We start from the raw sequence: 14,108 nt of genomic DNA, 5'->3' as shown, positions 1-14,108 counted from the left end.
CGGCAGTCTTTTCGTAAATAGAATTTAGCTTGTGCAGTGGTCAATCACCACAGCATTACATTGTGGATAGTAAAATGTGAACTTGGCAATAAAACTAAAACAGTCATCTGACGAACAGCTGGTTCACGAAAACTGAGGTACAGGTTCTGAGGCGCAAGACACCTTTCAAAAGACTGTCAAAATATTTCCCTAAAAGGCGATGTTTAAAATAAAAATAAAAAAATTGTGGACAACGCGAATAACGTTTAAGGGAAGTATCTTTCTTAAATCAATTTTCATTGGAAATTTCATCTTCTATGAAAAGTAAGTATAGTGACTCAGAAAATTATTTAGTGTAATGGTTTTTCGTATACATTGCATCGGAAATAATCCAAAAACGAAAATCCAATTGTGTGAAGTGATATCATCAATTTTATAACTAAGCACAAATGCAAATAATTGATTTTTTTTTATTACAGCCTTGCCAAAAAAAAGACAAGGAAACAAATTATAAGAGGGCAAAAAAATACAAATTTCATGTATGTAATTTAAGCCGGTGAGCTGGCTGGAGAGCGCGGAGTCTGGAGATGTTTTTATTACAAAACGAGAGCATTGGGGTTTCCATGAGAACCTGTTGGTCTACTCCTGCAAATATGCGTCTCGCGTCTATACAGCGCGCGTTGGGCTAGTGCGCAAACCTGCAAAGACGCCAGATACTTCTGGCCGCGGGTAGATCGAATATTTAGGTTGAGGACCCATTTTCTTCCAAGAATACGTTTGTGGGCATACAAAGCAATTTGTGCTTTCCTTACCTGTTTTTCAGAGTTCAGTTTCCAGTTTCACCTCTTTGGATACTCGAAAAAAATATCCCGAATTTTGAATTTTTAGCAGCACAAATACGCTCGGTATAAACACGTTTTCCAACATAGTAAAATTGGGAAATCCGTCATTGGGAATAAATAAAAAATAGTTCTCAAAATATTTATAAAGTCATCTTTTGTTGTTTCTCCTAGTATTTATGCGTTATTAAAATATAGACAATATAAAAAAGGAAGTCCGAATTCAAATCAAAGGCAATGGATGACGATATAATCGACGCCAACTGTGATCCCAAGAATCCGCAAGGTATAAGTATTGAAGACATCACAACTGCTGATTTCCTTCTGATGGATACAGTGGTGAAAACGCCATGCACGGTAATACATACACTCAGACATTTATACATACGCACTCACAGCAAATAAAATTTATATTCATATCATCCCTCAGCGTGCTGTGAATGGCTCCGCGTACAACATGGATTTGTATTTTAAGAAAGAGTTTATGCAGCCAACAGGCAGGTGAGAGAAATGAAAGCCAGTAGAAAGAGAAAGAACGTAGTGGATATTAAAAGTGCCATTAAGTGCCAAGCGGCTTTAACGAAAATAGTCACCAGACTCTTAAGTTTTTTTGTTAGTTTTAGGTTTTTTGTTAGAAACGATGCTTGTTTTTATTAGAAGCGTATTCGTGGAAATATTATACTAATATATTAATTTCTCAGCCGTCGCCCATCTCTTCTGTTGCCAATTTTAGATTTTTTAACTTCGGGACAAAAACAGTTGGATTCAGTCAAAACCGACACACGGTTGTAGTGCCACATATGGTAATGATAATAGTTGCACGGGTTAGGCTAAGGCCTTTCTGCACTGAGACCAGATTGGTCTATTGTGCGCCCCTATTTACTTAATTATAATTATTTAGTGTACTGAGTAATCGAACCAGCCACTTAGGCAGCAATTGTAGGTCTTCCTCCTCTAGTAGGTACGAGCCCAGTATTCTGTGTCTTCTGTGGCCTAATGCCTCACAGTTGGCGATTAAGTGTTCTATGGACTTTTCTTCAACACAGTAGAGCATGCACAATCTTGTACTAGATAACCCTGTTGTATTAAAGTGTTTACTACAGGCAAAGTGACCTGTAAGTGCTCCACAGAGTAATCTGAGGGTTTATCTAGGGTTAGAACAGATTTCGCTCTGTTGGCGTTGAAGTTCAAAAACTGTTTGGAGTGGTTAAAACCGCTTGTGCCATTCCAGTGTTCCCTGATTTTAGTTTGGATCCATTTTTTGGTTTGCTGTTTTATATTTTTTTGTTAAAGACGAAAAATATGGTTGGTCCAATAAATAGCCCTTCTGCCCCTTTTTTGGCATACAAGTCTACCTTCCCATTTCCTTCACGTTCGTTATGTCCTCTTACACAAATCAGTGACACCTGATTACGAGTGGCCAGTTTGTTGAGTGCATTGTTACGCTCTATTGGTACTTTTGACTTAAATGTGAAGCTGTTCAATGTTTTGAGAACCGATTGGGTGTGCGAAAGTATTTTAATTTTTCTTGAACCCTCTTTTGTATATGATTTTCACTGTTTCCATTATGCTGAAGAGCTCCGCATGCAAAATTGTGGTATCTGTATTTAGTGTTAGGGATTCGTGTGCTCTAGACCCCACTATTCCTGCTCCTACTCCTTAGGGCGTTCTAGAAACATCTGTGAACCATTTTTGTGAGTCATCATTTATCCATGTTGGGTTAGTGTTCTACTCTTCCCTAGACGGGAAGATAACCTTGTATTTCTTTATAAAATTGAATAAGGGTTCCGTGTGGTAATTCGCCTGGGTTATGCGTACTGCATGTTGAGCCCTGTTCAAAATATTGAGGTGTCTAGTAAAATCTCCTGGTTTAAGTTTTTCTTTCAAATGAAAAGAGAGTGCGTGCATAGTAGCTTCCTCTTGTATTGCTAAATGTAGCGGTGGTAAATTTAAAAGCGCTTCCGTGCCAGCAGTTGGGTAGTTCTCATGGTCCCTGTTATGCTTAGGCACGTCAGCCTTTGTAGTTGATATAGCAGTAGTTTTATTTGTTTTAACCCACCATACCAAAGCTCCATATAGTACAATAGGTCTTACCATTTGGGAGTAGATCCAGAAGGTCATTTTGGGGTTCACACTCAAGGATTTACCCAAGAGTTGTTTTGTTGACCAAAGGTCTTTCGTTGCCTTTTTTATTACTGAGTTGGGGTGGGCCTCCCAAGTGAGTATTTAATCCAAGATAATTCTTAGATATTTAACCTCTACTTTTAGAGGTACGCATGTTCCATTTATTCCCAGGGTGGATATATTTAGAACCCTTTTCCTGGTAAATGGGATGATACTGGTTTTGGAGGAGTACCACATAAGAAGAAGAACTGTGCTTATATAGCACACAAAAATGTGCGCAATGTACCTCACAGCTTTTATTACATTAGGTGAAGTATCATAAAAAGTGCTGAATGTTTTATGCCAGATGTCCTTAATGAGCCATATCTCACGATATACCCTCCAAGTGCCAGTTGTGCATTACAATGTTCTAAAAAAGAATTAAAAAAAACAGAATATTACATACATTCTTTAGTACCACGGCGACTATGGTGAAAAGTCGGACTAGATGACGAAAAAATATGTGAAACAACAAAGCAGTGGTAGATGAGCCATCGAAATAATTGATAAAATCATGAAAATAAAATAGTCCAACGGACTTGTGAGCTCTTATTCCATTGTCCAAGATTAGTTCGAAAAATGTGCATATCGATAATTTTTATTTATTTTAATTTTATCATCGAGAAAAGTGATCAGAGTACTATGAAAAGTGTCCTTGAATGCTCCCTAAAGCCTAGTATGAAAGTGAGACTCAGTTTGTTAAAGATCAGAACAATTTATAAATATATATATATATATATGTAATTACCCTCTTTATTTGGTGTTTGTCCGTGTTCCTTCTACAATTTGTGATGTACGTCTTGATGTTTTCCCACAAATTCGTTATAACATCAAATTTATATTAGCTATCAAAACAATTTTTATTAATTTTTTTTCTTTATTTATTAAGCTTACTAACAAAAAAATCATTTTGAACTGCAAATCGATTTTAAATCCTTTTTTCATTTTAAGGAATTGCCCAATATTTTCCAATGGGTGCCATTGTGGACAGATTGGTGGGTTGTGGTCCTTTTGAACGATATTTACCCCGTGATTTTCATACCAAACAGCTTTCTGAAACCCAATATTTCAGTCAAAATATTGCTTATAGCAAGACGGCTATAATGACACGATGCTAGATCAGACCAAAACAAACGGAACCTCTATGTTGTTTTATGAATGGCAGCAAACGCTTTTGTAAACACTCCTTCAAATGAATTTCTTGTCTTATAATGTCCGTGGTAGTGAACGTTTTGCTTTTCATATCACCCTAGAAAATGGCTTGGCAAACATTTTTTAGGGCACTTGCCCAATATCTTTAGCTTAAAGGCATCTGGGACTCCTACTATCTTCATTGTAGTATACAACTCAGAGTACTGAATCTGTTTAAAGTCGGCTTTGACGTATGTTTCATCGTTATTAACCACCCAGTCATATTTTCTGAATATCTTGGCTGTATAATTTTCGCGCACGTGTTTTATCACTTTTTTTTGGTTTATCGTGGATTCTATAATCTTTTTACATGATCGTAAGATTTCACTTTTGCACACTTCTTGCGCGTATCCTTCCGACTTACAGGCTTTTTTGGGACTTAACCGAATATATTTTGAAGAATACGTAGAAGTTACAAAAAGTCAATGCGCTAAATTAATAATGACAACAAACACTATGAATAGGCATACTTATTCATTCGGTACAGTTAGTTTTACGCAAGTGATGAGTAAACACAATCGACTAGTTTTTTCAGGTCCATCCTTTAAGCCGACTTAAGAACGGCAGATGGTTTTTCATGAGGATCTTTTTCATGGCGACTGTTATTAGAAACAATTTTTTTTTATTATTTGGAATTTCATGTACGGAGATGCGAACCTGTGCACTTCCGAAAGGTAGTCACGCACCAACGAATTCTACTACGATGGCCGTTTGGACGGGCAGATCAGATTTACCTGTAGGAAATACTAACAAAGTGGAACTCAGTGGCTATAGAGAAGACATTGCTACTAGGAAATATTAATAAAAATTAAATTTATTTATACTCGTATGATAATAAAATTCTTAATTTTACGACAAATAAATGGGCACTGGTTGGCTGCTCATTTCAGGGTTTCTATGCTATTTTCTGGCCTAACAATGAACAAGTTAACATTGGTGGTTGAAAATGACTGTATGGGTTTTCAAAATATTCTCCATGCTGATCAATACAATTTTGAATTCGTTTAAACTAATTTTCGAAGCACTTTGTTCAGTAGCATTTCCAGGGCCTTTTTCAAATTGTGGTGATACGCGCCGCGTCCGCACTTTTGTTGCCACAAATTGGAAAAAAATCAATAAATAATAATTCCATTTTTGTTCCGAGTGCAATTTTTAAAGCCACTGAAAGCAACATTAATAGATCTGATATATCAAAATGTTCTGGCTACGTTTTGGTAAAATAGGTCTAGCTTTCCAGCTTTCAGCTGACACCTGAGGCTACTAAAAGGCCAGAAATATAAACCCTTATATTGTATGTTTCTGTACTCTCTAATTATTCTATACCTTATACGTCTCCTTCCTCCTCTAACTCTACCCTGCTCACCGCCCGCAGTTTTAAGGAACGTGGCGCACGCTTTGCCTTGCTTCTACTCTCCGATAGGCAGAAGCAAATTGGTGTAATAACCGCATCTACCGGAAATCATGCTTTGGTATTAGCGCACAAATTTACTAAAACCACCATCTAAATTTTACTCTCTCTGAGCAGGCCTTAAGCTATCATGGAAATCAACTGAATATACCAGTCACTGTAGTATTGCCCATCTACACATCGCCTTGGAAAATTGAAAAATGTCGGTCATATAATGCAACGGTTATTACTGAAGGTCTCGACATTAGTGAGTCCAGAGTGGTTGCATTAGTTTTTGCTAAAGAACGTCAATTGGAATACATCAACGGTTATGACCATCCAAATGTGATTGCTGGTTGTGGCACAATTGGCTTGGAAATGCTAATGCAAGTACCTAAAATCGATGCTGTTATTGTGCCTGTTGGTGGCGGTGGACTTATAGCAGGACTTGCCACAACACTTAAGCTGGCATCACCAAATACTAAAATTATTGTGAGTTCGTCAAGTATGGACTAATCGAAGCGAAATACTGAAGTTGGCCTTTTGGAATAATTCTTTGCAGGGTGTCGAATCAGAGAAATGCCCAAGCTTTGCGCGTGCGCTGGAGAATGAGTCGCCCATTTATGTGGCGCCGAACGACTCACTAGCTGAGAGTTTGTTGGTGCCAATAGCGGGTTCTAATGCTTATACTATGGCCGCCCCTTTTATCGATAAACTAGTGGTAGTACGCGAGGCTTGGGTGGCACTAGCGATGCTACGGTTGGTAGTAGAAGAGGAGTGTGTTGTTGAAGGGGCTGCTGCTGTCGGCTTGGCAGCAATACTGGCTGGACAATTGAATGAGTTGCAAATGCAAAGGTTTGTAGTTGTGTCGAGTGAGAAAGAGGAGAATGTATGTGCATTTCTGTTATCTAGAGTGATAGTGCTACTTACTGGTTGCAATACGTCTCCACCTGCGCTTGGATGCGCTCTTGAACAGGGCTTGGCTGCTGAACGTCGTCTATTCGAGGATGATTGTGATGACAACGATCCAGTGACCGACTTAGATGAACTTTTTGAAAAACTTTATAAGCTTGGTTTAACACTTAGTGATGTGGTATCCGAGACGGTGTGGTTGAAGTCAGTTTATAAGAAGGAAATGGGTAAGAGAAAAGAAGGTAGGTGTTATACAAGGTGGCGCAAAATAAATCAGATGTATTAAATATATATGATCAAACGGGACAGCTACAGTATATAACCGGATAAGCAAAATTGGATGATTAATTTGTCATCTTGTATAATAATTATAGAGTATAATATCGTGCGTATTGAAGGGGGATTTACAACGTTATTTTGCAGTGATGTCATTTTAGAGAGCTGCGGGAGAGAAATGAGAGGAAAGTATGAAAATTGTCAACTTTTGTAAAAACAATAAAAAATTAGGTTAGACTTAAATAATAATTATTCAGATCTCCAAAATGACGTAAGCTCAATAGCTGATACTATAAAATTCACTGATAACCGAGTAGTTGTAATTTATGAAAACTTTCTTAATATACCTTTATCTATGTAGGTCACGGCATATGTCCGCCTGGGTTACAAGTTAAATGATCCACTCGACCAGTCCAATTTTCGACTACTTTTCCCATTAATCTGACCGTATTATGTCAATGGTGGTTTGAATATTGCAATAAATCGATTGTAAAGTGCGCTATTTGGCACGTTTAGCTGATTCCCTGTTCGCCATTCACTGTTACATTGGCGCCAGACAGTCTTTGAAGAAATATGGGCCGATGATTCCTCCAGCCCATAGGCCGCACCAAAGGGTTGCTCTTGAATGGATTCGGGTTGCTCTTGAGTTTAAATATAATTTGATAATTTGGCTATTGCTGTAGTCATTAAGTCAAAAATTAACCTCATCTCTGAACAAAATTCCGGTCCCAAAATGCGGATCTTCGACGAGGTTTTCAAGAGCCCAACGACTGAAATTATGACGCTTTGGAAGATCGGCTGGGCACAAATCTTGGGTTAGCTGTATTTTATACGCTTTCAAACCAAGATATTTGCGCAAAATCGGCCAAGTTGTTGAGATCAGCACCGAATCGATTCTTTCGGGTCTTCGGCAAAAGTCTCATTTACAACCGCAATATTCTCTTCACTTTGGGCTGTACGTGATCTAATCGATCGAGTATCATCCAATAATGTAAAGTTATTTTCAATTTTGCCGATGGTGCATTCGGTAAGACGGTTATGTACACCATAAGTTGGCCTGAACGAGCGATGAACACTTTTTCAAGAACGTCGATTTTCGTAATGCAATTGTACGATTTGTAAATGTTGTTAAGGCATAAGGCTTTCCATGACGAAATGTCGATGAATACTAAAAATACTATGCATTTAGTTTGACAGTAGTCACTCGCAATCTTTCAAGAAAACCTTTTTCGCAAAAGTATCCCTAATCACCCTTTATATGCCGTTGACCATAGAGGCATAGGTATATATAATCGAGAACACTGCAATTCGTTCTATTTATATTTTTATTATTTGTGATTGGGTTATTCTTGATATTAACTCAATTACACCGAACTGACCATTCTCGTGGAACCACTTTTACCTTTTTTGGAAGATGAGTAGAAGCGTCAACCTTTCTTAACATGTAAAAATCATGAAAATTGGTTGTCAAACACCAAAACTGTGAAATCTCCTCGGAATAATTGCTGTAACTCCCTTAATTTTGCTCTGATTGACCTGAAACTTTGAAACTAAAACTCGCTCAGCTTTGCTCTGATTGGCTTGAAAATTCGGCACGTAATTGTAGAAGCGTCAACCTTTATAAATATATTAAAGTCATGAAAATCGGTTGTTAAACACCAAAACTGTGAGTATCAGATCACTGATACTCTGTGTTAATTTTTTTCCCGCACAGATTTAGGTTATAGTTCTTGTCCTTGCTTGAAGGTAATGGAAATATGCCTCATTTTTGGTTCTCCCTTGGTGATCCTTCGAGCGCATTCTTGTCATGAAAAAGCTAATAGAAAATCGCCGTCAAGCCACACACTACTAATTTGAGCGGGAGATTGACCTAAGTGCCTTTAGTGTGTTAGTTTGTTAGTTCCCAAAATCTTTATTTTCCCGGCTGGCATTATAACGTGTGGTACATCTAACAAAAAAGCGTTAAACTTGGCTTTAAAACACCAACCGGTGAAAACCAATTGAAAATGCTTCTTGAAATAGCGCTTTAATAAATCAATATATGAATTTTTTACACATCACTGCAATGTGACATTCCTTAATCTGCTCCTTTTAGCTAAGATAAAACAGCAGCCAAAAGAAATGACACAAGAGGAAGCAAAACGAGGTACACGAGAAGAGAGTCATGCAGCGGCAAGGGAAGATATGCGAAAAGTGACTGAAGAAGGCATACCAAAGCCGACATCAGAGTACACGCATCACGTCATTCAACAAAAGGTTCAAGAGCAGACTCAAATTTTATGGAAGCATAAAAAGTCATCTACATCAAACCGAAAAGCGATATCGAAAAAGCACTTCATGTAATGCGAAATTTCTAAAACTTTTAAATTTCTGTAACTGAAACTTTTAACTTGCTCCTGTAGCAAGAGAAACCAAAATTTTCTTTAGTTCAATTTAATTTGTAAAAATGGCGCAAAGAAGGTTAAAATACAAAATATTTCAATAAATCATTATTTTTCAGCATCATCGACATTTGTATCAGCTGAATATTCGTCTTCATATTCATCCAAATGTTCACCATCGTCTACTGGCTTTTGTTTCTTTATCAAACTCAGACGATAGGCCTCCTCCATTTCCGGTGTGGGATCGGTTGTTTCGATAAAGTCCTCACCGCCATGCGGATATTCATTCAAAATCGGTGGCAAATGAATGAATGGTAAATTACGCGACACATACTTATGACCCCAGCCGACATATATCGATTCACATAACTTGTCATAGGTGAACGTATAGGCACCTGGCCAAATGTTCGATTGCATGACAAGTATGCGTTCATTTCTATTGGTGAATTTACTGGTGAAACGCGATACCCAAGGCATGGTGTACTGATCGCTTATGTCGTTGTAGCAGGGATTAAGTATTGGTGGTCCTACTTCTGGTGCGGACAATTCTTCGCCCTCATCCTCTTCTTCTTCCTCTTCCTCCTGTTCTAATTCTTCCTCCTCTTCGCCCATTTCCTCCATACGCAAAAGTTTCTGCAGACGTGCCACTTCCTTCTCGCGCGCTTTTTGTGCCTTTAGCTCGTCATACCAAACTACACGCCCTTGCAGCAATAAATTCGGACGTACATGCAACCATTTTTCCAGATTTGCCAACGATTCCAGCGGCTCCGGTTCATATTTTTCATTCTTCAACAACATTATATCGTTATCTGAAGTTTAAATAACGAAATGATTGGCGAAAAAGTTGTTTGGTGCAAAAACTTACCAATCTCCTCTTCCTCGCCCTCACCCATATCACTTGGTTCATCATCATCTTCTTCTTCCTCATCATCATCTTCAATTCCATCGAAGGCGCGCTTCTCCTTCTTAGTCATTTTCCTATAGTAACCATATGGAGCAATGTATGTGGCCGCTGTGATTCGAGCGATAAGCGCGCGCAAATAATGCTTTTCCTTGCCCGAAAAGCATGGATACGATTGAATATCGGCTTCAAGATCGCCGGTAAGAAACTTTTTTATATCGCGGCAGGCTTTAATTTGACCAGGCGTAACCATCGGTAACTCAATCCAGTCATCCGAAACGGAGTTCACTACAAAATATGAATACCGGTTAGCGCCCTCACCGACTAGTTCAGGCGGTACATCGAACACTTCTTTCACTTCGACCATTGGTATTGGCGCGGCATTTGGCAACATTTTTGCCACTTCTTCAACTGGATGATCCTCCCAACCCAGCTTGCCTGGTGTTAGCTCAGCACCGATAAAAGTTGGTGTTGGCTTTTCCGGCGATACTAAGCGTGATATCATTGCCTTGTGTTTTTCTTGTAGCTCTTCTGTCATTTGATCGACACGTGAGAGTACTTCTTCGTGGGAAAGCGATGCCTCTACAATATAGTAAGATGCTTTAAGGCCATTTATCATGCCCCAAAAGCGACATTGCATAATGGAGGGATGAATTTGTAGGCGATCCATGGAGCAGGCGAGTTGAAAAATGTCATCGGGGTTGATGCCGAAACCGCATTGATTCCAAAAGAATTGTAAGTGTTGCACACGCTCGTTGAACGTGATGAAACGACTCAAGTCTAATATATCAAGTTTTAAATCTATGATTGTAGATTTGGACTCTTCTAAAGCGATTGCTTCATCAGCTGCTTGCAACTCGTTCGACTCCGACATGGGCAACTGCGGGGAAGAGTTTGGGGATTAAAAATTGAAAAAAGATCACGGAAAGCAAGGATATTTAAGGATATGCAAGGCGAGTGGGCGCGTTATCATGCCATACGTAAAAGTACGGAGTTATACACTTCAAAACGCAATCAATGCATAATCAGTCCAGCTACTCTTCATTTTGGCAAAAAAGAAATTACACAACAAAAATTATTCAGCTAATCAAACGCGCAACTTGGCATTCATGCACCCTTTTATATACAAGTTTTAAAGCATGCAAAAATACCTTCATGGACAAAAGAAACTTCTTGGCCACACGATAGTTGCGGGACTCTTCAAAAACTGCATCCGGTGGAAATCGCTCAGGCATATGCAGCTTCTGTTCACGTACATTGCGACTGAACTCTTCGAAGAAATCGATTACATTTGGTGGACGCTCATCGATAACTCGCTTGATAATATCCGACAAGTGGTCAAATCTACAAAATAAAAACAAAACAGCTGATTGATGCGAGTGATCTTGCAGTACTGTTACAATGCCGCCTACAGGTTGTCACCACTGATGCTGCTGTATTGTTGCATAATCGCTTTAGCCACATTCAATTCGTAGTCAATATTTGGTGGCTCTTTGCGTGTGTAATCGCGTTTGTGACATTCAGAATCGAAATATTGACTCATAATAGTATTGGACGAAGATGATGATGAGGTGGAAAATATATGCATGCATGGATTTTCAAATTCATCCGATTTGCCCGTTTGAGCAGTTTTACATGGGCCAGTTTTGCCAACATTGCATGGACTGTCGCATGGGAAATTAATTTGGGAACTTGAACTCGTCTCCATAGTGAAGTCATTACAAGATTGTTTCTGGTCCAAATCCATTTTTAAGGTATTCTATTTATCTATTGAACCCTTGTTTGAAAGTAATTGGCGGGCGAATTTCTGTTTTTTTCGTGAAAAAACAGTAAGATTAACTGAAAACTGGATGTATCTAAATGTAAACGTATTTTTTAAAATATTTGATATTTCTCCAAATATGCCTTAAAGACATTTGGCTTGAGCGAGTTTTTTGAAACAAAATGTTGGGCAAATGATTTTCGAATTTGAGTTGTTGTTTTGAGAATACTTCAAATAATGAATGAACTATACTTAAGGTTGGAATATATCATCGCATCACTCGCAACACAGTTGACCCTAAAGGGCCTATCTTTTTACAGAACAGCCAGGACTATAGGATAAGTAGTAAGATAAGTGAATTGGGTACATTGTGGTACCACACGCACCAAGTTCCCTTCTCTTCAATCTCTCAGCTTCGTCAAAAGTAAAAGTGGTGGTCTTTCAGCCTTTCCTTGTGTCTTGCTAATAATAAGTACTGTAAGGAGTTCACGTGCCGTGGATAATTGTTCTTTGCTCAGCTTGAGAACTGTCTGCCAACGTCTCATTTTCTATTCCATCGAACTTGGTTGTGCTGTATAGTCGTTTTAAAGCGTGTTCGTAAAAGTCACATGCCTTTCGAAAGGCTGTAGAGCTCCCAATTATGGAAAAATAAAAACCAATATGGGCACTGAAAATTTTAAGATTATAATATAAGACTAATTAATTATAATTTTAAAGATAATATTACTGAATAATAAAAACTCCAAAAATGAGTAAAAATATACTTAAAGAGTGCTAATCGATGTACCTATGAACGTTCACAGCACGCATTCTAACGATATGTAGATGACATGAGCGACCTAAGATCCAAGATGTGAAAAAAGCTCGTTTGGAAAATACCGTGTATACAGGACTTACATACTTATATGGGCTGATCGAGGATCACAACCCGTTACCGGATCAAGGATTACTGACAGTTTGTTACACCAAGCGATGATAGAGTTCCCTCGACTTGGTCATTCCATCGGATGCATGGCCTTCTCCTACGTCGTTGTTCTCTAACTTGCCATTAGAACACCTTCTTTGCGATACAACCCATACTTAAGCGCCATAGTCAGCGTCTTGTAGAGTGTTAGTTTTGTCGGGCGCGACAAATTAGAGATTATCAAAACAGCAATAGCAGAAATAGCAAGCGTGATTCGTCGGTTTTTCTTCATAGGTATATTTGTACGCTGAAATGCTGAATCCAAAACGCCGTGTATCTTTTTTAGTGGACAGCATATACTTCGTCTTGCTCTCGTTAACCGCCAGACCCACTCTAGTTGACTCTCTTTCGAAAGCGGAAAATGCTGCTATGATATCAATGCCATAAGAATATGCAAGGAGCTAGTGTCATTTCGATGAACACCGGCTCTCCGTCGTACCTTTTCCATGAGGTCTTGAAAGGTTCGGAGAGATATTTGCCTACCTTGATAGAGCTGGACGTGTTGCTCAATGTCATTTTGCAAAGTGGAATCAGTTTTGCGGGAATACCGAACTCAGGCATTGTGGCATATAGGCGATCCCTTATCGAGCTATCGAAAGCAGCCTTATGATCAACAAAGAGATGATGAGTTATGTCGTTATCTTTTTCATGGGCTTTTTCCAGGTTTTGGCATAGTGGGAAGATCTTTCACACAATATACTCGACAGAACCTTATATGAGATGGTGATAATACTGATCTCCTGGTAGTTGGCGCATATAGAGTAGGGTCGCCTTTCTTCAGCACAGGACAAGGGGAACTGAGATTCCAATAATAGGGCCTGTTTTCTGCCAGCTATATTTTAGCTGATGCATGCACCCAATCAGATCATTGCCGCCGGCCTTGAACAGTTCTGCTGGGAGTTCTTCTGCTCCGTCTGATTTATTGTACTTCAGTCGCTAAATAGCGACACAGACCTCGTCATAGCTAAGTGGGGATACCGGGCTCATTTCCATAGCGGCAGTATTGATAGCCATCCAGTAACTTAGGATGCTTTCCATTTCAATTCAACCGGGCTATTCGGGTCATGTTCTTCGATTTCGATGTAACTCAAATATGTTGCTCTCTGGTCAAAATAATGAGACACGTATTTTTTTGTTCGCCCGAAAAACATTTTTTTCAAGAGTTATCGGCAATTTTGTTTTTCGGCTCAAATTCGATTTTTTTTAATTATGTAAGAAAAAAATTTTTTTAAATGCCCATAACTTAGTCAAAAATGAACCGATTTTAATAATTCTGGGTTCAAAATGATCGCAATTACTTACACGAGCGACTTCATGTAGAAACAATTGCAAAAAAGTAGTTGAAAATTTTTT

At 38.7% G+C, this 14,108-nt stretch overlaps 2 protein-coding genes across 4 annotated transcripts; one reads left to right on the top strand and one right to left on the bottom strand.

The window, feature by feature from the left end:
- Window positions 1-937: 937 nt before the first annotated feature.
- LOC129236020 (L-threonine dehydratase catabolic TdcB-like) lies at window positions 938-9,257 on the top strand. Of its 3 annotated transcripts, none has more exons than XM_054870182.1 (7): window positions 938-1,175; window positions 1,249-1,319; window positions 5,545-5,641; window positions 5,698-6,051; window positions 6,122-6,414; window positions 6,472-6,713; window positions 8,843-9,257. In XM_054870182.1, the coding sequence occupies exons 1-7, from the start codon at window positions 1,056-1,058 to the stop codon at window positions 9,088-9,090; spliced, it is 1,425 nt and encodes a 474-aa protein (XP_054726157.1). In that variant the 5' UTR covers window positions 938-1,055; the 3' UTR covers window positions 9,091-9,257. The 3 variants fall into 3 exon arrangements, with proteins under 3 accessions (XP_054726157.1, XP_054726158.1, XP_054726159.1); XM_054870183.1 differs by having other exon boundaries at window positions 6,472-6,698; window positions 8,843-9,256; XM_054870184.1 differs by lacking the exon at window positions 8,843-9,257 and adding an exon at window positions 6,781-7,023.
- LOC129236019 (radial spoke head protein 6 homolog A) lies at window positions 9,177-11,957 on the bottom strand. The gene is made up of 4 exons (XM_054870181.1): window positions 11,442-11,957; window positions 11,181-11,373; window positions 9,994-10,909; window positions 9,177-9,937 (listed from the first exon to the last, which is right to left on the bottom strand). The coding sequence occupies exons 1-4, from the start codon at window positions 11,774-11,776 to the stop codon at window positions 9,237-9,239; spliced, it is 2,145 nt and encodes a 714-aa protein (XP_054726156.1). The 5' UTR covers window positions 11,777-11,957; the 3' UTR covers window positions 9,177-9,236.
- Window positions 11,958-14,108: the final 2,151 nt, after the last annotated feature.

The sequence above is a fragment of the Anastrepha obliqua genome, chromosome 1 (genome assembly GCF_027943255.1).
Source record: "Anastrepha obliqua isolate idAnaObli1 chromosome 1, idAnaObli1_1.0, whole genome shotgun sequence".
NCBI lineage: Eukaryota > Metazoa > Arthropoda > Insecta > Diptera > Tephritidae > Anastrepha > Anastrepha obliqua.
Note: the sequence above shows the minus strand (reverse complement) of the source record. Positions and strands in the feature narration are given on the sequence as shown.